We start from the raw sequence: 24,878 nt of genomic DNA on the forward strand, positions 1-24,878 counted from the left end.
TTCTATCTTTCTCTTCTTTATTTTTCAGGGTTAGCCAAGATCCTCCGACTACGCACCATCAGAGCTAAGTTTCCAATCCTTATTTTATTTTATATAAATATTATTTTACTTTTTGCCTTTTGCCCAAAATAGGGTTTGCCTCGAATAGTCAATACACTCACCCTTATTTATTTTCCTCTTAATTTGTAGAGTTGAGGCTCAACATAATTATTCATCCCTCTTATTCCTTATTCTTTCTGTCTTTTAATTTCCCCCATCCCCGCAGGTGTTTATTGTAATAGCGTAGGACATTTATCTTTCCGCCTTTAATTTCTGCTCATTTTAAACTGCGTGGTTAGTAATCTTAGGGAGTGCAAGCCTTTAACAGAAGTAGATAACTAATTACAAGATAAATATCTGAATTAACCACCTGATTGTGCCACACACGTACCTTTAGGGTAATCCCTCTGGTTGCCTTGTTGCCTTATACTGTTGCCTGTTTCCTCTAACGTATTAATAATCAAAGTCCCTCGATTCCGAGGATACCTAAAGCAATGTTGCATGTCGCCTTCTAAGTTATTAAAACTCCCTCGATGTTGCCTTATAAGATGATTGTCCCAATTGCTAAGGTATCCTCGCATGTCGCCTTAAGTGACTATTTTATCCTTCCCTTAGACTACCTGCCCTCTTTATGGCATGGGACAGTCTTATGGCGAACGATTATTCTCGATGACCCTTAAAACATCCAATTGAAAGGCTTCCTGCCCTCTTATGGCATGGATAGATCCTTTCGCCCGAAAGACTTAAAGAACAAGAAAGGCAACTTAGGGTAAGTAGTTCTTAAATGCTTGCTCACAATCAATTCAAAAATCAAATACATTTCACACCTCTTATCTCAAAACAATTTCAAAACAAGGCTACGCTTATTTACAAGCTAAAGACCTTAACGAAATCTTTTTACTATTCACACACGACACTTCAAACTTTTCAAACAAACAAGTGAGCTAAGCAATTAAGAGCCCATGGATAACCATGGATGCAAAGGGTGCCTTACACCTTCCCTTTGTATAACCTACCCCCCGAACTCAAAATCTTTCAAAGGTCTTTCCTGTTCTTTTTGCCTTTCCAATTGGATAAAATAAAAGTCGGTGGCGACTCTTTCTTACCTGCGACATTTTCGATTATAAAAGTCAGTTCACCGTGTTACAATAGGCAAGTAAAAGCTTACCTAAGGAAACTTTTCGACCTTCATGGATCTGGATAGCCAGGGGTATATAAGCTTTAGCTATCTGAACAGATCCTGGACAAAACAAGTAGTACGAAAGCCAATAGGTGAGAAAAGCAACATGTTCTTCGTCAGAAACTTCGACCGTGGACTTGTCATAGTGATCCTGCATATATTTGGTGATAGTGGCATTGGTGAAGTTGAAGTTCATCTCTGTTGGAAGAGTTGGGTCGAAAATTTCACCCAAAGGCGAAAGCCCTGTGATAGCAGCCACGTCGAAAAGGGTAGGAGTCATCATTCCACAAGGAAGATGAAAGGTGTTAATCGAACCTTCCCAGAAGAACAATGAAGCAAGCAACATAGGGGGACAAACCCTATGACCATTTTTGGATAATTGGATAGCGTCGAAGATGCCCAATTCTTCCCATCGTTGTTGTTTTTTCACTTGGACTTTGTTGAGCCAAGTTAGATACTCTTTGTTGCCAGGAGCTGGAGTTGAACGAAACACTCTCACTAAAGGATCATTGAACTTCAGGTCGAGAGGACGTTGCTTATCAAATGCTACAGGCATCGTGGTTTGAAATGAGGGGAAGAAACCAGTGATTTTTTCTGGGTGAGAACGTTGATCTGGAAGAGGCCCTGAGAAAGCCACTAACTTATCAGTGATTTGAAAAGGAATTAACATCTGATTCTGCCAGATAATGGCTTTAGCCTCCGTGAGTTTTGGTTGAGGGACGAAATCCAACCCTTTTTCTTCTTCTTCACGAGAGATAATGGCTCCTAGAGGATTGGCACCTGTATCATAAACAGTAGTGTTTGCAATGTTGGCAGCCATGGTTAAAGAACGAGAAAGAGAAAGACGTTTAGGGTTTAGGGAAGAAGAAGAAGAAAAGTTCTGAATGTTTGTGAAGAACAGAAAATGAGAAGAAAGGAAAAGGGAAGAGAAGCTTATATATATAGGGGTTGTAATGACGTCAGTTGAAACGTGAGGAAAGGAAGTTGTTGAATCAAAAATCATGTCAAAACGCTTTGGAAACTGGTACAAGAAAGTGGGGAGCAGTTATAGCCCACTACCTAGGATTTAGGTAATAATTAGTGTCTAGGAATGCGTAACTTAATCATGGCGTTAAAGTGATAACAAAGGTCGAAACCTAAAAAGAAGACAAAACGCCATCTTTCTCCTTTTGAAATATCAGTCGAAAGAAGCCGTTTGGGGGGCAATTTGTTACTCTAAGATTTCGACCTACTAAAAATGGGATTTGATATTATAGAATATTAATAATTGACCTTTGAGAAAAGTGCAAAATATTAATGTCTTGAGTCGAAACAATTCGACTAAAGAGTTCTTGTCAGTCGAGGTGGTTCGACTAAAATTGGCAAATTGCCATGTCTGGTCGACTAAAATATGTAGAAAAACTTAGGCGTTTGCCAAGTATAGATTTGAAGTCGGAGGATATCAGAAGTCAAAAGAACAGTTTCAGACGATTTTCAAGCAGTTTCTAAAAGACGCGTGGAAGTCTCACAGACGAAGATGCTGCATGTCGAGGACACGTGTTGGCTAGTAATTAATTGACCGTTAGTAGTAGTTATTTTATTTGTACTATTTAAGAAAGTTTCAGATGAATAGTTGAGGGTCCGCATTTTCTACAAAACACAAGTGAAACTCAAATCTCTGTGCAAAATGAGTAATGAGTGCTGCTTTGGAATGTATGTATGCGCACCAATTTAATTTATGCAATCATTCACGTCATGCTTTACTTTCAGTGCACATTTACTGCATTTTGTAATTTTCAATTTACTTTAAAGCCTTTAATTTCAGTGTGTTCTTTATTGTAAAGTTATTACTGCATTTAATATACATAACAGACAAAGAAAAGCAATTAGTCCTGGAATATTCTAGTTGATTCTGCAAAAGTAACCTTTAAAAAGGAAACTAGCGATTGTTTGCCATATTTCTGGGTAAACAGCATCTGAAAAATCGTTGGCTCAATTGTATTTATAGAACTAACAGCATGAACTTTAACATTTTGCACATTTTCAAGGAAGAGAACCATTGCGCAAACAAATTATTTTCATTAAGCCTATCCATTCAAGGCTTTGTTGGTAGAATGAAGCTCATGTGTCGGTTTTTGACGATTTGATTCGTAATATACTTGGACTTCTTTACTTTAGATTTTGTTAGCTCTAACAGTTTTGGTTTTATGTCCCCCTCTTTTTTTATATACTTTTTATATATAATTTTGTATTGATTTAACAAAAAAAAAACTTAATTTTCATTTCTTGATTTTCATTCCATTTTTGCTGATAAAAATCATTATGTCTTACACCCCAACCACACATTGCCTCTCTGACCACTATTGATTATTGAACTATCACTATCCTCACTGCAACTTTGTCTCCACTTCAATTCTCCATGTCACATAAAGATTTACAACCGTTGCATTGTCCATTTAAATCATAAACTAAAATAGTGCCAATCTCCTCTTTGTTAACCGGAGACTCATCGCTCACATATAATTGTCAATTTTAATTAGATAAAATATATTTTTTTAAATAATAAATTATAAATATTAACAATTTATTTATATTTATATTAATAAATAAATATAAATAAGACTGCAATTAAGAATTAAACTTTTACTCGATTATTTACATTTATTTAATTCAATTATTACATATTAATTGAATTATTTCACTTATATTTTAAAATTGAACTATTTTTCTATTTGTGTGTCATCTTTACGCATGCATTAGATAAAATGATTTAGTCTGAGTTTGAATCCTGCTAGGTGCTATCAATTTTTGTGTGGGCCAGTCCATACAGAACAAAATTCTGGCTTTAAACGGGGCCCCCGCTAGTGGACGGTGGGATTGGTCCCTCTTGGATTAGTCGGTCGCAAGGCCGGATACCAAAATTTCCAAAAAAAAAAAATAATAAAATGATTTAGTTTGAAACGAATACAAACATGCTAGAGTTTAATTATCTCAATTCCTACTTGTCATCTATTTATTTTAATAAAACATATTTATTTATTTATTTTATTCATCATATGAAATGTACGTAGGCATGGCATTGGGTGGAATAGAGGCAAGTTTAAGTATTATTAGTACTATCCCGCCTCCCTGTATCGACCCCGCTCTATCCCTTATATTTACTCGAGATTGACAATTGATCACTCGCCCCACCCCAACAAAGAACGAATTTTTGCACCCTGTCTCGCATCCACATGCATAAATTATATATTTTATAAAAATACATATTTTTTTATTTCAACAAAAATTAATAATTAAACTAAATAGTTTATCATTTAAAAAATAACCATGTTCCATTCCCTGCACCCGTCCTCATCTCCAATTAAATTGATTTCCCCATTACATTTGAGCTGGTTAGTCGGATTCGACCGTGTTCGTATTTTTAGCCATACCTAAATATATACTATCTCTCAATGCAATTGTTGGACAACAGTCCTCATATTTTTCTTACAATAACTTTATTTATTAATTACTCCAAAGAGTATAGGATAATCAAACACTAGGATAAGAAGAGTATAGGTATATTTATTGTTATTATTATGATACACCTATATAAGAAGAAGGGCATTTTTGATTGGGCAAAAAAGAAGAAGGGATGCTTAATGCTTAAAGTGGACTTCGAAAAGGCCTACGACTCGATTTCGTGGAATTATCTAAGGTGGATAATGGTGAGAATGGGATTTGGCAAAAGATGGTTAAAATGGATGGAATCTTGTATCTTTAATAATCATATGTCCGTGTTGGTGAACGGAAGCGCAACAAAAGAGTTCAAGGTTCAAAGAGGCTTAAGGCAAGGTGATCCCATATCACCTTTCTTATTCGTCCTTGCTATGGAAGATTTAACCGCTTTAACTAAGAAAGCGGTGGAGGTGGGAGAATTTAAGCCTTTCAAGTATGGTGCAAATGACTTTGTGGATATTCTACAATTTGCGGACGACACCATCATTCTAGGAGAACCCTCTTATGATAATCTTTGGAGTTTAAAAGTGTTGCTAAGAGGTTTTGAATTGGTTTCCGGTTTGAAGATCAACTTTCAAAAAAGTAATCTTTTTGGAACTCATATTGGAGATTGGTATTTTAAGGCCGCGACAACTTTTCTAGCTTGCAAAAAAGGAAGTTTTCCGTTTAAATTCCTTGGCATTTGGGTAGGAGATGGTGCTTACAAGAAAAAGGTTTGGCAAGACGTGATTGATAACATAAAATCAAGATTATCCAAGTGGAAGGGTAGGAACATATCCATAGGAGGGAGGGTGACTCTCATCGGATCCGTGCTTAATGCTATCCCAATTTTTACACTCTCTTTCTATAAAGCTCCGAGCAACACTCTTCAATCTATTAGAAGTCTTCTTAGCAATTTTTTTGTGGAGCGGGAACGTGAAAACAAGGTGCATCCATTGGGTAAAGTGGGAGAAAATTTGCAAGCCAAAAGAAAAAGGAGAGTTAGGCATTAGAGATGTGGGAGAAATGAACAAATCTCTTCTTCTTGAATGGAAGTGGAGAATTCTAAAGGAGGATAAGGCAATTTGGAGCAATTTTTTACGTTTGAGATATCATAAGCCGAAGATAAAAGTGTTGGCCTCGACCAAGGATCTTTTAAATCAGGACGATTCTAGATGGTGGAGAGATATTGTTATTAATGACTTCAAAGAGGATGATTTGGGAGAAGGATTCACCGAGTGGGTCAAATGTGACTTAAAGAAAGGTAATAACATTCTCTTTTGGCATAGTTGTTGGTTGGTCGATCAACCTCTTCGTGTTTACTTTCCGCACTTGTTTGATCGTACAACCAACAAATTATGTGTGGTGAATGAAATCATTAATTCAAACAATGGTGACATTTGGTGGAATTGGGAAGCCATTTTTGGAGTTGATGTTTTGATCCATATGGTCCCGAATGCCACTTCCACCGACATGGCCGCAACGGGCACGACAATTGGGGAAGATCTTAAGACTTTATTAGAGCTCCTTCAAGGAGTTGAGTTGGACATATCGGCAAAGGATGATTTTCATTGAAATCTCACATCTAATGGGGATTTCACGGTGTCTAGTGTCTCGCAAATGGTGTCTAGTGCAAAAGAGATAGCTTGGACAACCTCCATCATCAAGTTGTTGGATGTTATTTGGAAGACAACCATTCCGGCAAAGATCAAGATTTTTTCTTGGAGATTCTTCATCAATATACTTCCGCTAAAAGATATTCTTGTTAATAGAGGTGTGTCTATCTTAGCTTCCATTGATTGTCCTTTTTGTTCTAATTTTCCGGAATCGTTGGATCACCTTTTTTATCAATGCCAAGTAACAAAGGCAGTTTGGAATAGAATTTATTTGTGGTTGGGCAAGGATGCCAATTTTTCTCAAGAGGATTTCAAGAGCTTCGGGATGATCCAAGAAAAGGTGAAAAACAACAAAATTAAAGCGATTCTAAACTCTATATGGATAGCTTTGATTTGGTGCACTTGGAAAATGAGAAATACAACCATTTTTTATAGTGGTCTTTTTAGCCATGAGGAGGTGATTTCAAATATTATGTTTTTTTCTTGGAGATGGGTTAGTAGTAGGGAATCCTCGCGAAGGATCAATTTTTATGATTGGTACAAACTTCCATTACATTGTAACAATTATTCCTAGTGTGTTCTTGATGTAAGGGTTGTACCCCTAGAGCAATATCTTATATTAAATTGCTTATTAAAAAAAATGATGCACCTATATAAAAAACTAAAATGATTTAGATAGTGTGAGTGAAAATTAAATGTATCACCATGCCAGCTCCAATATTCAAGTATTGGATAGTTTTCTCAACCATTTGCATATCAACCCGGCCAGATAGATAGAGATATGTTTTGAGCAAATCTCCATGTCTATTCTCCTCAGCAGTCCATGAGCGCGACCATATAGCCCATGGATTGTCGCTTGCACCGGTCTCATCTCCAATCCCATTGGCGTTGTTAAAATATGATTGGTATGTAGGCAATGCTTCTTCAGTGATCATGTTACCCACCAAAACTGCAAGATATTCATCTGGAAGTCCAGCCGTTCGAGCCCTTAAGTCGTTCACCTGATCGATAAACTCGTCTGACGGTAATGCTGAGTTTGGCAAGAAATCATGTGGCTGCCAGCATTCCTCCACAGGTTTGGCCAGTGGCAATACACGTTCGGATACCCAACTCTCTAATGACTTGAAAATTTCTTTCTTCTCAGGAGGCATTGAGTGTGTCTTTTTGGCTTTTAGAATTGTTTTGGATGGAGCATTTAGGTTGCACTGTGTTGGAGTCCAAGAATGTGGTGCTCCTACTTGACTGCACATTGCCATCAACATGGTTTGCTACTATTCTTTTGTTATTATTGATTAGAGAAAACAACTTTTGTTGAAACTAGCTAACCAAGCCACCCTTTATATATATACAGTATATACTCTTTTCGTCTATAATGGTATGATTTTCTTTCTTTCTTAACATAACTTCATTTGCACATGTTCTTTTAACGCATTGATTACATTTAGTACAATAGTAGATAGGTACTCATAAATTTTTGTTTTATTTTTTTTGTTGTTTAGTGGATAAGTGAGATATTATGAGTCTGAACTTCTGTCTCTGCTATTGTATGTTCCATAACTATTAACAGAACTGAATTTCATGACTTCAACTCATTTAAGTGATTTTTTTTGGAAAAGGCAAAAAAGGCATTAGTATTACCAGAAGCTTGGCATAAGGGACGCCAAAATTCATTTAAGTGATTGAATTCAATATAATGTACAATACCATCTCAAAAATATTTTTTTTTTAACTTTACTATAATTATGTAACTCTGATTTAAATTATAGGATATAATTTTTTTGCCAATCTTTTACATTTTAAAAAATGTTATTTTAGCAAAAACAAAATTAATAATTTTTTTTCACTTTTAAAATAAAATTGTTTATTATTTTTTAAAATTATACATTTTAACTGTTACTATTATGCACATTACTCCTAAAATATTTTATTCCACTTTATATTTATTATACTTTATATTTGTGATTATGAGAAACACAAAAGTAATTAATGATGTAGTATTATAAATTTTGTTTAAATAAGGTCTCATAATAAGTGTCTTATTAAGATCGGACATATCTACTTTTAAACGATAATTTTAAAATTATAAATAAAATAAGTTTGTTTTTATGGAATCGTGCAATAAAGATCCAATTGTTAATAGTGACGGGGCGAATGTGAAAAAAAAATCGACTATAGGCCATTCAAATCCTAAATTAAGCTTTCAAAGTATTAAACTCTATTACACGACTGTATGTAGAGGTGGCAAACGGTTATGCCCATTCCATTTAGTCTTATCCCGTGAAAGTCTGCAAGAAAATAAAAAAAAATAGCGGAGCAAGTATAGTTGAGAATGTTGACCTAAAATCTTATTTCGTTTGATTAAAAAATGAGGACGGGACAAGGTTAGTCCGCGCGAACGACACTTTTTAAGATTAGAAATACAAAAAAATTATGTTAATGTCTGCGCTTGCAAATACCTGAAAAAACAGGGTGAACGGGAAGCGTACACATTAGAGAGTGTGTGTCTAAAATATTGATTTGTCTAAAAAAATGTGAGCAAAACGGACATTGCCTAGTGGATCGAACCTTTTTTGCCACCCCAAACTGTTGCATTATAGACAAGCCAAGGTTGTTAAGACCTGACTATTGAACATAAAATCACCAAAACTAATAAAACTTTACCCCATACTCCCACAATTATCCCCCTACCACTACAATTCACCTAATTCGACCAAAATACCCTCTTTATATTATATAGGGTTAAATGACTTTTACCCCCTACCATATAGGCGTGTTTTGGTTTACCCCCCTTTAAAAAAAAATTTAAGACAGACCTTAAAAAAAAAAGATTTCATCATTAAATCCCCTATGCCATTTTTTTGGCCAAGATTCGCCTACGTGGACAAAAACAACTGCTGACTGTGTAATTGTTGTACATGTGACATTTTTTTAATTCCACGTGGAAATTCGATTTTTTTCTTTTTTTATTTTTTAAAACATTTTTTATTTTATTTTAAATTTTTTTTCCACGTGAGAATTTTCTTTCTTTTGCATTTTTTTTAAAATCAATTAAATAATTATAAATCGTTAAAAAAATTTAAAATTCGTTAATTTTTCTTACAATATAATTATTTAAATATATTTATAATAAAAAATAATTTAATAACGTTAATATATAATTAAAAAAATTTATAAAATAACGTTAATTTATTAACTATAAGTATTACCGCATATTCAAATAAATTTATAAAATAAATAATTTATGAAGTAGCAGTAAAAAAACATTGTAAATTAAATTTCGGTTATTGACATAGTAAAAAAATAGTAAAAAAACATCAGAACAAAAAACCTTCTCCTTCTTTAACTATTGACTGGATCTTGCTGCAAGTGCAGCTCTCTAGAAATTGCTATAGATAAGGGTTGGTCTAAGCTTTGGGTGGAAACTGACTATAGTTTGGTTGTGAAAGTTGATCCAACCATACCTTAGTTCTCTCCGTTTATAGAATTCGTGGCGCCTTTGCGTCCTTCACTCTAATTTCACGCATCTAACTTTCACCCATATATTTAGGGAAGGTAATTCTTGTGCCGATTTTTTTGGCGAATTTCGCGCTCGACGTTGGTTCTACCGTTCTCTTTGAGTCCATTCCGTTGGGTATTCGGAATGATTTTGTAAAGAATAGGTTAAGTATACCTTTCTTTAGATTCTTTTAACCTTTGGGGCTAACTTGTTCCCCTTTTTGTACCGATTTCTTTTGATATATATATATATATATATATATATAACCTTTATTCAAAAAAAGTAATACTTATATTTGATAAAAATTTATTTTATGCAAAAATAAAAATTTATTTTATAAATTTATTTGAATATGCAGTAATACTTATAGTTAATAAATTAACGTTATTTTATAAAAAAAATTAACGTTATTTTTTAATTATATATTAACGTTATTAAATTATTTTTTATTATAAACATATTTAAATAATTATACTGTTAAAAAAATTAACGAATTTTAAATTTTTTTAACGATTTATGATTATTTAATTGATTTTCAAAAAAATGCAAAAGGGAGAAAAATTCCCACATGGAAAAAAATTTAAAAAAAAAATACAAATTTTTACGTGGAAATTAAAAAAATTAAAAAAATTAAAAAAATGTCATGTGTACAGCAATTACACAGTCAGCAGATTTTTTTTGTCCACGTAGGCAAATCTTGGCCAAAAATATGGCATAGGGGCTTTAATGATTGAATCTTTTTTTTAAGGTATTCCTTAAAAAAACATTTCTTAAGGGGGGTAAACCAAAACACGGCTATATGGCAGTGGAGTAAAAGTCATTTAACCCTATTATATATGGAAAAAAAGTTTTAAAAAAAGTAAAAAGTTGCATTTCGAATAGCTTATAAGTAAGTTATCGGTGACTACAACAAAAATGAGTTTAGACAACAATTAAAAATCATGGCCTAAAGTAAAGAAAATTGTTTTCTATTCTACCAAGTTCTCCGAAAGTCTTTCTACTAAGTTATTCGGTCCGTATTAATATTAAAACAAAAATAAATTTAGACAACAGTTAAAAAACATGGTCTAGAGTAAAGAAAAGTTTTGCCTAAAATTACACCACGGTGAACTATTTCCTTAATTACTTGTTGTATATAATTTTCTAATCAAATAAATTCACCTTAGGTAAGCGTTATATTTTTACTTTTGACAACGATTTTTAAATGTGGCGGCCTATTATGTTGAAAAAAGGAATACTTCCAAAAAAACTTATAATCAAATTATCTAGCATTGGACGACCAAACTATTGAGTTACGCAGGTAGACAACAGTTGGTGCAAAGTACTTTGATAGCGATTACAAACTATTGGACTCAAGTGTTTCCTTTACCAAAAAGTATTGTCCATAGAATAGAATCTCTGTGCAAAATTTTTTTATGGTCTGGCAAGACATATGACCGTAAAGCTTTAGTGGCTTGGGAGCGTATATGCGAACCTAAAAATGCTGGAGGCTTAAATGTTACAGACTTAGGCTGTTGGAAAAAGGCCACATTTGCAAAAATACTGTGGAATCTGCATATGATAGAGGATAAGCTTTGGATTCATTGGCTCGATGCGTATTATATGAAAGGCTCAGATATCATGCAATGGCAGCCTACACAGACTTGCTCCTGGATGCTTAAAGGCATTATCAAAGTGAGAGATTGGATCAGTCAGAGTGGCTATTGGATGAGCAGTATAACTGAACAAAAATTTATTACACAGCGAATGTATAATGAGTTCAGAGGGGAAAGGCCTATTATGAATTAGAGAAAATTATTTTATCAAAGCCATGCTCGGCCCCGTGCACGATTTGCTCTTTGGCTCACTATCCTTGGAAGACTCCCAACAAAGGACAGATTGGAGAAGATTGGTATACACACTGATGGAAAATGCCTGGCCTGTGATAATATTGAAACTGTGAATCATATTTTCTTTGCTTGCAGGTTTACACAACATATATGGAGCAACCTTCTCAATTGGATTGGCTATCCAATTCGTAGGCACGATTGGGACAGAGAGTTTGAATGGATCATAGCAAAGACTACGAAAAAAGGATGAAAACGGTGTTTATTGAAAAATGCTTGCTGCTGAGACTATTTACCAAATATGGAAATGGCGCAATGACACTGTATTTAACAGAACCAACCCCAACACGGATATCGTGGGGAGTGTCAAACATATGGTGATTACTAGGGAAAAAACAAGAAGAAACTTAAAGCTCATATAGATGTAGACAATTTACTTATAAAGTAGCTTTATAGGTTAATTGTTTATGATGTTGGTAGTGTATAAGTTACTTTGAAGCCTGGATCTTAGAATCGACATGTGTAAACTGTTTTTGGTTTGAATAAATAATACATATTATTTTCTCCAAAGAAAAAAAAACTATTGTAAAACTTATAACCAAGTTATTTAATAAAAATTATGATTATGAATAACTTTTATATAAGTTATCCAATGAAATATTATTTTACTAAAATACTTGATTGCAAGTTATTCAGTAAAGAGAAATTACGTATCAGAATTCTTTAAAATAACATTGTCAAAATTCTTTAAGTAACATTATTTGGTATATTGGTGTAGGGATATGAAATTTTCCAATTTTAAAAAAATAAATAAATAAAAAGTATAATTGAAATATTTTGAAAAATATAGGGTCGGAGGATAATTGAAAATTTTACCCCATATCTCTACACTTATTCTCATACCCTCATATTTTATGAAAAGTGTCAATTTTGCTCTCGTATGTTTTTAACTTATTTACCATTAGAATGAATGTTGTAGTACATCATGCACTTGCTAAAGACCGGCCTTGATGCTATTTAAATTCAAATTACATTCAAATAAAATAATCAATATATTTTGATTGGGAAAATGAGTTAAAAATAAAAATAAATCTAGTTACTTTTCATTTTACCGAGTTTACTATTTTTTTTATAACCACCGGTTTAGTCCAGTTTGGGGTTAGTTCTGACATCAAGTGGTTTAAACCCGCTTCCGATTGTAATTGCAAGTATCAAACCGTGGTCCTCCCTACCAAATTAACTATTTTTTTATTTAACAGTATTACTTCTTTGACTAGTTATATTAACATATTACTATTCATTTGGAGTTTATAGTTCTGATACTATTTTGTTAAAATCTAACAAAATTACTTTTACTTTACAATTTATAAATTTCATATTATTTATAAACTAATAAATAAATTTGTACTTTTTAAATAAAAATAATAAGTTTATTTCTTAGGTACTTTTCATTTTCTTCAATATATTTACAAGGCACTTTTTTTTTTTTTTAACTGAAGTCTTTTGAATTTTAGGGGCAGTGTGCAATAGCTGTCGTTACACTTGACAAAATAATTTTGTTAGTCAAATTTTTTTCTCACCTTCAAAAACCTTGAGACACAAATGAGAGAAAAACTTAATACAAATAAACTATTTATACAAATGAGAGAAAAAGTTAGTCCAAATAAACTATTTATAGAAGGATATTTGATATAAAATATATATTATAGAGGTAGGAAATAGATGAAAGGTATAATAAAAAATTTCGGTAGAGGTGACAAACGGACATGCCCGTCTCATTTAGGCTCGTCTCACAAAAACACGAAAAAAATGGGGCGAAATGTGGCAGGTATACTTAAGAATGTGAGCTTAAAGTCTCGATTCGTCCCGCACTAAATGTGAAGCGAGGCAGGACGGATCCGCGGGCACCGTTTGTGCAGACAAAACGAGCATGTTGAACCGGTATACCTTATTTTGCCACCCTGATTTTCAGCACGATTGATGAGAAATAAATAGGATAAAGTTTTACAAAAGTGCCACATGATCGTCTCGAAGCCCAACCGTTCATTGTATGGAAGCCTAGCCGTTCAATCTTTTTTTTTTTTTTTGGTTTCAATGGAGAGAGTACATCAATCTCGATATGTGCGCATTCAATATTTCTGAATTCTGACAGTTAAAAAGAGTTTTTAAATAAATTTAAAATGTTTGTTGAAATTATGGGATTTGTATTCATTGGATCTCATCTCAAACTAAACTTTGCGTTAACAATAAATATGTGGAAGCTACTGTACGAATCACCAAATCCAAGGTAAATGATAGTAAATTTTTGTTTACACATAATTAAATAATATTTCCTCTGATCCCATTTATAAAAAAAAATGTATAAGAAAATATTCATCACAATTATACGCAAAATAAATATTTTAAAATTCATCACTTATAAACAAAAAATAACTATTTTTTATTTAATTAATATTATTATATTTAGGGTTAAATGACTTTTATCCCTGGTCATATGAGCGTGTTTTGATTTACCCCTTTAAAAAAAAAATTGTTAAGCAGACCTTACCAAATAAAGATTCCATCAAATTTGACCTTAGATCAAGATTTCAACAGAATCTGCATACAGGCACGCCATGTGGCATTTTTTTAATTTTTAATATTTTTTTAATTTCCACGTGGCACGCCATGTTGGTTAATGAAGTTATAATGTTGATTAATAAACGTCTAGAAATTTAGTAGTTATGAAATTCGTTAATGATATTTAAAATGTGGGTTAATAAAGTTATAAAGTTAGTTAATAAACGTCTAGATTTTTAGTAGTTATGAAGTTCGTTAATGATTTTTAAAATGATGGTTAATAAAGTTATAAAGATGGTTAATCACATTTTTTTTATCCGTATCCCCTTAATCTATGTCAAAATATTCAGAAGACTAAGAGCTATGATGAATATAGATAGCTTAATATAATGAATTAGGTGCACTATACCAAATTTGTCTTTTAGCAGCACCCCTACGAAAGCGCTTTTAGGAAAAAGCGCTGGTATAGGCTTCGCTAAAAACAAAATTAAAAAACACGCTAAAAAAGCGCTCTTATAGGGGGGGTATGAAAGCGCTTTTAAAAAGCGCTCTGGTAGGGGGGTATGAGAGCGCTTTTCAAAAGCGCTCTGGTAGGGGGGGTACGAAAGCGCTTTTCAAAAGCGCTCTGGTAGGGGGGAGGAACGAAAGCGCTTTTCAAAAGCGCTCTGGTAGGGGGGTTTAATGAGAGCGCTTTTTAGTCAAAAGCGCTGGTATAGACCAGGCTATGAGAGCGCTTTCCAGAAGCGCTTTAGTAGCCTTTATTAAAAAAATTAAAACCAAAAACACGCTTCTAGTGTTTCTCACTTTCTCTCTTTCGTTTTCTCTGCACGCGAAACAGAAACCCTCATTGTCTTCTTCATCATCCTCCATCGCCCCTCCGTCCACCACCTTCGGTCCTCCGTCCACCACCATCGGTGCCGTCGACCACCATCGGTCCTCCGTCCACAACCATCGGTGCCGTCCACCACCGCGAAGTTCTTCTCCGATTCTCACGACATCTTTCAATTTCGGTAATCTTCACAAACTTTGAATTGAGTTTTGATCATTGGATTTGCTTGTCGTTAGTTCTTGCGAATTTGTTTGAATTATCTGTTTATTACTCGAGATGCAATAGATTTGTTATAATGGAAGTGTTCATAATCTTGCTTTTGTGCATACTAACTGTTTGTGGAATTGATTGAACCAAGTATGTATCAATACTGCCTTGCTTTATGAAAATGTATTGGAATTGCTTGCATCTCCCATAACTGAAAACAGAAGCAAATAAATTGAGTTATTTTATTTTAAAAATTTCTATTGTTATGAAAATGTATCAATAGATTTTCAATAGTTTTGATCATTGGATTTGCTTGTCGTTAGTGCTCTAATTGTTTCACATGTAGAGATTAAGTAAGTGCTTATTGAGATAGGTGATTTTGTCTTGTTCTATTGCTACCATTTTCTTCTTGTCTTGTTCTATTGCTACCATTACCAAGGTTTTTTTCTCTCATCTTTCACAACTTGCTCAATTTACAAATTCTTGTTACTATATATGAATTTATGAAGAAACATTATTGGTATTTTTACGGTTTAATCAATGAAATTGTTTGTGTAAAAAATGAAAGACATGGTTGGGTATCTCCGAGAATCTTCCAACTATGGATAGTTATTCTTTTTTTGTTGCTTTTCAATTCTACTTGATTAGTTCTAGTGTATAGCTTGTGTGTAGACTTAAGAAATGAATGATATTCCAAAACACATTTTTATTTAATTTTAATTTTAATTATTTGTATAGTAAAATATATGGTATGCATTTTCATGTTTGTCTCTTTTATTTTTTATGATACATGCAAGAACTTATTAAGTACTTTTTTTATTTAATTTTTGTTTTAAGTTAAATTAATAAATAGCTAAACATATTTAAATAATTTTTGTAAATTCGAGTGTTTGTAGTTACTATAGCTAATTGATAATTGATTTCATATCATTTTAAATAATGGAGTTCTATATTGGGGTTTTTTTGATATTGTGTTAGTAGTGGTGTATTTAACTGCATCGTGTGTGTGTTTAATTTTACAGTTACTTTGAAGTCTCTGGTTTCTACTTGTACAACGCCGATTCAAACCTACCCATCTCCCACATCAAGTCTATAACTCAGGTTACTATCCCTTTCTTCTTGCTTATAGTTTGTTATATTCTGCTTTTAGTTTATTGTTTATGGTTCTATTTAATATCAATTTAGTGTCTCTCAAACCAGTTTTTTGGTTTGTGGACTTATATTACCTTGAAATAAGGTAATGTCTTCTTTAAGAAATCGGGTATTCTGATTAGGTATTCTGATTAGGTATTCTATTATGATGATAGCTATTTATTATCTTGACAGAATTCCTTATAGAAACGAAGAAGCACTTGTTTAGCCTAATTAAGACATGGATAAGACATGGATGAATTCAAACCGATTGTCGAAAGAGTACGAGAAAGGGGTGTGGGAATTTGTTGAGTTTGCGGTTGCGCACTCCAAAGACCCGCTTCGAATGCCGTGTCCTTGCTTGGGTTGCTGTTATGGGGGTATGGTTGACGGGAATCAGTTGGGATCTCATTTACTACGGTTTGGAATTGATAGAAGTTATACATGTTGGACAATGCATGGTGAGAAAAGTAACGGGAATGCTGGGTCGAGTTGTAATAGGAAGTATGCTTCAAACGACGATTGCACAGACACATACGATTGCGATCGAGTCGAAGAGATTGTAGAAGCGCTTGAAGAAGATCTTGCGGATTGTCCCAAAATGTTTGAGAGGTTGGTAAGTGATGCAGAGAAACCGTTGTATGATGGTTGTTCAAAATTCACAAGATTGTCTGCGGTGTTAAAGTTGTACAACTTAAAGGCGAACAATGGATGGTCGGATAAAAGTTTCACAGAGTTATTAGCCCTTATGACAGATATGCTACCAGAGGATAATGTTCTTCCCAATCGAACGTATGAAGCCAAAAAGATGTTGTCCTCTATTGGCATGAGCTATGATAAGATACATGCATGTCCAAACGATTGCGTTTTGTTTTGAAACGAGTATGCAGCGTTGAATGAGTGTCCTAAATGTGGTGCCCCCCGATATAAGAAAAAGTTGTCTCCTGCTAAAGTCTTATGGTATTTTCCTATAATTCCGAGATTTAGACGCATGTATCGTAGTGAGACCGATTCAAGACACTTGACTTGGCATGCAGATGAAAGAATTATTGATGGAAAGTTGCGACATCCGGCAGACTCACCACAATGGATGAAAGTTGATATTGATTATCCTGAATTTGGAAAAGAAGCAAGAAACCTTCGGTTGTCATTGTCTACTGATGGAATGAACCCGCATGGTATTCAAAGTATCTCGCATAGCACATGGCCTGTGATTCTTATGATCTATAACCTACCTCCGTGGCTATGTATGAAGCGTAAGTACATGATGTTATCAATGCTAATTTCTGGGCCTAAACAACCAGGGAATGACATAGACGTATACTTGGCACCGTTAATCGAAGATTTAAAGTTTTTGTGGGACAACGGTGTGGAGGTTTACGATGGGTATAGGAAGGAAAGTTTCAACTTGAGGGCGATGTTGTTTGGAACAATTAATGATTTTCCAGCATACGGAAATTTATCCGGGTACAGCAATAAAGGTCAAAAGGCGTGTCCCGTTTGTGAAGATGAAACCGATACGACACGATTGGATCTTTGTCAGAAGAATGTCTTTCTCGGTCATCGTAGATTCTTAAATTCTAATCATCACTACCGTGGGTGGAGAAAAGCATTCAACGGAAAGGCCGAACATGGTACAGCCCCGCCTTTTTTGTCAGGTGATCAAATTTTTGAAAAGGTGAAAGATGTGAGCACTCAGTTTGGCAAGCCTTTTGCACATTCACTTGTCAAGGGTGGGTGGAAGAAGAAGTCCATTTTTTTTTTGAACTTCCATATTGGAAGTCGTTGTACGTAAGACATTTCCTGGATGTTATGCATATTGAAAAAAATGTATTTGACAGCGTTATAGGTATGTTACTCAATATACCAGGAAAGTCTAAGGATGGCGTTAACATAAGGAATGACATGGTAAACATGGGGATGAGAACTGAATTGAGACCCGTGACGAAAGGAAGACTAACATATTTGCCACCTGCTGTTTACACTCTATCTAGAAAGGAGAAGAAAACATTGTGTAAGTTCCTCAGTGAAGTTAAAGTTCCAGAAGGCTACTCTTCAGATATTAGAAGACTTGTGTCCATGAAAGACCTCAAGTTAAAGAGTTTGAAGACGCATGATTGTCATGTTATAATGGAACATTTTTTACCAATAGGTATACGTTCTATTCTGCCAGAAAAAGTAAGAAGCGCAATAACTAAGCTGTGTTTCTTCTTCAGGTCAATTTGCAGTAAGGTGGTCGATCCCGCGATCTTACCAACATTGCAAAAAGAGATAGTTGTTACTTTATGTGATCTTGAAATGTATTTTCCTCCCTCGTTTTTTGACATAATGGTTCATCTAGTCGTTCATCTTGTGAAAGAGACACAATTGTGCGGACCAGCTTATATGAGATGGATGTACCCTGCTGAACGTTATATGAAAATATTAAAAGGGTACGTGAAAAACAGAAGTCGACCGGAGGGTTGTATTGCCGAACGATACGTTGTTGAAGAAGCGGTTGAGTTTTGTACTGAATATCTGTCAAATGTTCAATCAATTGGACTCCCCAAATCTCATATTGTCGAAAAAAAAGAAGGAAAAAGGCTAATTGGAAATAAAGTTGTGACAGTATCAATGGTCGAACGGGATCAAGCGCACTTGTATGTTCTGCACAATGAGATTGAGGTTGAGCCGTATGTTGAAATGCACAAGGTTGTTCTCCGAGATTTAAATCCAAATAGAAATGAGAACTGGATAGTACGAGAGCACAATCGAAGTTTCATACCGTGGTTTAGGGATCATATTTATTCAAAGTATCGTTCAGATCCTGCTTCAGTAACAGAAAGGTTGAGATGTTTAGCCTATGGTCCAAGTGTAATTGTGCTTTCTTATAGCGCATACGCAATTAATGGATACACATTTTATACCAAAGAACAGGATGATAAAAGTACTATGCAAAATAGTGGTGTTACCTTGGTAGCTGAAGCAATGCACATATCAAGTGCGAATGACTTAAATCCGAAATTTGCAAATTTTTCATATTTTGGGGTTATCGAGCGCATTTTGGTGTTTGATTACGCGAAGTTTCAGATTCCTGTATTTGGTTGCAAGTGGGTTGAAAATAATAGTGGCATACGAATGGATAAGTCAGGATTTTTGCAAGTGGATCTCAATAGGGTAGGGTACAAAGATGAGCCTTTCATTTTAGCCTCTCAAGCTAAACAAGTGTTCTATGTCAATGATCCGACAAGTACGAAATGGTCTATAGTGCTTTTATCTAACAAAATAGTAGATGAAAACATTGAAGATCAAGGTGATATTGGTGTTGGCATTGAATCTTGTACAAGAAACGATCAAAATGAGAATGAATCTTGTACTAGAAATGATCATAATGAGGGTATTTGGATCAATCCAACTGTCTGCGTTGTTAAGAGACGCGTAGAACACAATCCTACAAAGAAAAGAAAGAGACGTTAGTGATAAAGGTAATAGTATACATATTCCGACTAATTTGTTTTATTCAATTTGTACCGATTGTTTTAATCAATAGTATAGTACTTATTCAATTTTGGTGCATATTCTCGTTTTGTACATAAATTTTGAACCACGTATCCGTTTGTCGACTTCTTTACATGTAACTATACTATTTTGACGATTCCGGAGCTGCTCATGCACTTATATGTTCATTTCGGGACTGTTTTTTATCGGTTTTGCTTCTGCCCGTAATCAAAAGTCGGGCTTAGGGTCTGAATTTCGGAAAACCGACTTTATTTTTGAGTCCGTGGGGACGTTTTACCATAGCCATGTAAATTTCGTTCAATTCCGACAACTTTATTTTTTGACGCTTATTTTGATTTGTACCGATTTTGTTTCCGATTTACTTGTACATGCATGGTTTGACTTCCATTTTACTTGTATAGATTGTTAGCTTATTAATAGTGTACTAATGTGCTTTAGTTTGTTTGATACAGGTTAAATGGCTCCGGATAGAGATGCTCCACCTGAAAACTCACAAGAAAGAGATGCTCAAGAAAGAGATGCCACGGATACAAATGCTCCACCTGATACTGAAGCAAAAGAAGTTGCACGAGGCATCACTATCATGAAGGGAATCGTTCGACATAGAGACTAAGGATTAGTATACCGATTGGAATGGAATTCTGATAAACAAGCAATTGGTCCTAATTCTGCAAAGTTGACAAGTTATATTGGTACACTTGTTCGTATGCATATTCCGGTCTCCGTAGCTAGATGGAATCTGAAAAGCGAAGACTTGGATGCGAAAAAAAATGCGATTTGGGACGAGCTTCAGGTATATATCATATATGGTTAATTGTTGTTATTATCTTGATGATAAATTGTTTAAATTACTTATACTAACACACTATGAGTATGTTTTTTTGCAGAGGACTTTTGAGATACCAGATGATCGTAGACGCTACATACTTGGTTTGGCCGGCAAAAGATATAGAGGGTGGAAAGCTTTTTTGACAAATACTTATCTTAAGGATAAAGATGGAAACTTTCTTGAAGAGGCACCGGGACGGCCAAAAAAGTATGAGATCTTCATTGGTGAAGAAGATTGGGCTAAGTTTGTAGAGCAAAGAGATGAAGATTTTCGGAAAAGGAGTGCCAAGAATAGTGCGAGAGCATCCAAACCCACATATCCATACAAAAAAGGGCGTTTGGGATATGCTCGCTTGGAGGATAAAATTGTAAGTAAATAGAATTGCGTTTTAATTAATTGTCTAAATGTGTTTTATTTGACGATTTTATCATTTGTGTCAATGCATAGTTAGAGGAGACTAAAAGTGAGGAAACCTCACTTCCTGAACATGTGTTGTGGAGGGAAGCTCGTGTGGGCAAGGATCATGCTGTCGATCCCGAAGTTCAGAGAGTTTTTACTGAATGTGTAAGTATAATACTGTGTCTTTAATTAAATCAAATGTTTTTTAATATATAAATGATTTTTTAATGTAAATGAATTACAGGAGACCTTGTCGCAATCGGCATCCACCGGTGAGGGGAGCGTACTTAGTAGAGCACTAGATGCTCCTGAGTATCCCGGTCGGGTGAGGGGTAAGGGTCATGGTGTGACTCCAACCTCTTTTTACAAGAGTCCTAGGAGAAGAAATCCTTCAAATGAAGAAGTGTTGCAAAAGTTGGCGGAATTGCAAGCACAAGTCTCTGAATTGCAAAGAGATAAAGAGGCGTATATGAGAGAAAAGTGCAACACTTCAATATCGGTGAAAGAAACTAGTGATAAGGCTAGTATCAACTATCAAAGGAAATTTCCCGAGGTAATTATAATTTTTTTTCCTTTTAAATTGTTCTATTTTATTAATGATAATGACTTTATATTTACTATTGGTTTAGGGCATTTCATCTTGCCAACTATACTTATCGGAACCGAGTTATCGACTAGTTGGCAAGGGAAAAGTGCACAACACTTTGGGAGATTTACTTCACCATAGACCGCTCCCGGATGGACACCTGAAAGTATCGGTGGATGTTGTAGTAGATCATAATGCGATGCTACCGGTACCTGACATGGTCTCAGAGACGACATTGCTGCGAGATGCAATAGGATCATTTGTTGCATGGCCCTCGGAGCTCATTACCATTAGTGATGAGGTATATTGAAAACGATTATGAATCATTTAGTTTTCGAATGTCAATTCTAAACCGTTTATTAATTATTTTTTACATTTTAATTTTAGACTGCTCCTATAAAACCCACAGTTAAGGGTAAAGGGATTTTACAGGAGGAGGAGTCCGTTGCATCACTAAAAGAGGTACATTTAAAGTGTTAATAATTAATCTGAATCTAAATCTGCATGATTTTATATTTTACATAACTTATATGATTTTTAGGCATCCGCTCGAGAGTCACAACAAGTGACGCAGCAAGTTCGTACCGTACCACCCACTGGTCCTCCGAAGCCAGCGGGAAAAAAAGGCGGTGCTTTTGTGCCTCGGTACCGGTCGACGCTCGCAACAATGGTTGATATGTCCGATTTGAAGGATGGTGCTTTACGTGAAATCGTTATGGATGAGAGTGTCTTCGGTATTGAATTCAAGTCACTTATTACACTTGATGACTTGGAGGAGATTTTTAAGCATGATCAACTAGGCGTCAATAACATGCACTCATACATTCGGTAATATTCCCTCATCCGATATATTATTTAATTAGTCCCACAATATAATTTATTTACACATTTCAATGAAAATAATCTAATGTTTATTATGTTTTTATTTAAGGTTGTTGTATGACAGAGTGTTGCGCGGGACTCCGTTGTCTAACAGATTCCGTTTCGTGTCTTCCGCCCACTACAGCGGAATGGCAATTGATTCGGAACCGGAATCAGTTAGACAGCGCTTAGTAGATAGATTCATGTCCACCGGCAATACAGAATGTCTCCATCTTTGGGCGTATAATACCCGACCAGTAGGGTTAGTTTCTCATTCTTTGTTCATCTAATCTCTGTTTCTTTTGTGTATAGCAAAATTTTCATATAACCTATTGTTTTTATTTATAGAGCACACTGGTTGCTGCTTGCTATCAACCCTATAAGGGAAGTCGTGTATTATCTGAATTCGGTAAATGGTGAATGGACCAATTATCCGGCCATGAAGGACATCGTTGATTTGTAAGTGGGATCGTTCTAAATATATATTCGTGTATATTTATATATATATATATTTACTTATTTGTGGGATTGATCTAAACATATGCTTTTATATATTTGTTAATTAGATCAATACAAGTGTTCCGAAGTCAACGGGACGCACAGGTATCCCGAACTAAATCTAGCAACATTACTTGGATCCAAGTGCAGGTACATTATTTTTCACAATGTTGCTTATAATATATTTATGCTACTTGATAAAACAATGCACAACTATAGAATCTTATTTGTTTTTCTATGTAGTGTCCGCAACAGAAAAACAGTTACGATTGCGGATACTTTGTATTGAGGTTTTTGAAAGAAATCCTTCAGGCAAATCAATTAGAGATTCCGCTCACGGTATGAATTTATAACTTAAGATAATTTCATATAATTTATTACATTTAACTAAATGTATCATTCATATTTTGTTTTTGTTTTGTAGTACCTTGACGAATTCCGTGCCGCTGGATACCCGAGGCTTAAGTTGGAAGAAATAAAAGAGGATTTGTGTCATTTTTATATTAAGCGCTTTTTCATGTAGGATTTGTGTCGAATTGAAGTACTATAATATTATTGATGTTGTAATGATGTATATATATAATTTTGGATATTATAATGGTATTATATTAGTATATATATATATATTGTCTTACTGATGGCTGAAATAATATCGTCGAAAATAAATTACAGGTCGAAAATATTACAGGCTGAAAACATATTACAGGTCGAAAATATTACAGGTCGACTGGGAGGATTAAATTACAGGCTGCACATTAAAATACCTCATTTAGCTACTAAAGCGCTTTTTAAAAAAGCGCTCTTAAAGGCCCACATACTAAAGCGCTTCTTTCTAAAAGCGCTGCCAAAGATTACTAAAAAAGCAAAAAAAAAAAACAACATACTAAAGCGCTTTTGTAAAAGCGCTCTTATAGGGGGGGCTATCAGAGCGCTTTTTATGGAAAAAGCGCTTTTAAAGCCAACCCTATAAGAGCGCTTTTACAAAAGCGCTTTAGTATGTTGCGTTTTTTTTTTATTTTTTACTCTCACAGGTGGGCCTATCACAGCGCTTTTCTGGAAAAGCGCACTTAAAGGGGGGCCTACCAGAGCGCTTTTTCCTGAAAAGCGCTCTTAAAGGGGGGCCTACAAGAGCGCTTTTTCCAGAAAAGCGCTCTTATAGGGGGGCCTACCAGAGCGCTTTTAAAAGCGCTTTCGTAGCCTATGCCAGCGCTGGCTTTGGCAGCGCTTTAAAGCGCTGTTAAAGGCCAAAAAAAGCGCTTTAGTAAGCCTTGCGCGTTGTAGTGGTGGTGTGTTGAAAGTGATTCATTGTGTCGAAGCAGTTTGTTTGACAAAGACAAGGGAGTGTCGAAAAGATTTGTTTTGTTTAGTAGTGTAGAAACAGTTTGTTACACACAGATTTGTTTTAGATCTTAGATAGATTTAATTTAGATTTAAAATAGATTAGATTAGATTTAGTTCCAAAATAAATATTTTAGACTTTTATAGTTTTGAGCTTTGACTTAGGAGGCAAGCTAACCTAAATCTATAATAGGGAGTAACCCTCATTATTTTGTAATCAAGTCAAAAGGTTGTATTCACAAAATTTACAATTGCAAGTGAATGGCAAAGTTTTCCACAGTTTGTGGGTAGAGAGTTACTCTGCAGAAACCCTAATCTCTTTTATTCTTTAAATTTATTTTCTCTTTTATTCTTTAAATTTATTTTCTCTTTTCATTGTTATCGTGTGGTGATAACAATCTTATTCATCAAGATTGATAGAAATTCATCATACGTTTTGGTGGATTTCCAACACAAGTTAACCATAAACATAATTTGAAATACGTTACTTAAACCAACCAATGTAGTGAATGGAAGATTTCACATTCTTT

The 24,878-nt window shown here is 34.6% G+C and overlaps 2 protein-coding genes across 2 annotated transcripts; one reads left to right on the forward strand and one right to left on the reverse strand.

Annotated features, from left to right (window-relative positions):
- Positions 1–6,962: 6,962 nt before the first annotated feature.
- On the reverse strand, positions 6,963–7,568 carry LOC131628909 (stearoyl-[acyl-carrier-protein] 9-desaturase 6, chloroplastic-like). The gene has a single exon (XM_058899716.1). The coding sequence runs from the start codon at positions 7,551–7,553 to the stop codon at positions 6,963–6,965; it is 591 nt and encodes a 196-aa protein (XP_058755699.1). The 5' UTR covers positions 7,554–7,568.
- A 15,056-nt stretch (positions 7,569–22,624) lies between these two features.
- On the forward strand, positions 22,625–23,541 carry LOC131628963 (uncharacterized). Its single transcript, XM_058899773.1, has 5 exons — positions 22,625–22,774; positions 22,861–22,971; positions 23,079–23,160; positions 23,254–23,349; positions 23,435–23,541. The coding sequence occupies exons 1-5, from the start codon at positions 22,662–22,664 to the stop codon at positions 23,531–23,533; spliced, it is 501 nt and encodes a 166-aa protein (XP_058755756.1). The 5' UTR covers positions 22,625–22,661; the 3' UTR covers positions 23,534–23,541.
- Positions 23,542–24,878: the final 1,337 nt, after the last annotated feature.

The sequence above is a fragment of the Vicia villosa genome, unplaced genomic scaffold (assembly GCF_029867415.1).
Source record: "Vicia villosa cultivar HV-30 ecotype Madison, WI unplaced genomic scaffold, Vvil1.0 ctg.000493F_1_1, whole genome shotgun sequence".
NCBI lineage: Eukaryota > Viridiplantae > Streptophyta > Magnoliopsida > Fabales > Fabaceae > Vicia > Vicia villosa.

Bases quoted from the DNA above. Each gene is read 5' to 3' on its own strand.
- LOC131628909 (XM_058899716.1), bottom strand. From the start codon at position 7,553: ATGTTGATGGCAATGTGCAGTCAAGTAGGAGCACCACATTCTTGGACT.
- LOC131628963 (XM_058899773.1), top strand. From the start codon at position 22,662: ATGGCAATTGATTCGGAACCGGAATCAGTTAGACAGCGCTTAGTAGAT. The intron at 23,161-23,253 runs GTACATTATTTT...TTTTCTATGTAG, and splicing joins TTACTTGGATCCAAGTGCAG to TGTCCGCAACAGAAAAACAG. The intron at 23,350-23,434 runs GTATGAATTTAT...TTTGTTTTGTAG, and splicing joins AATTAGAGATTCCGCTCACG to TACCTTGACGAATTCCGTGC.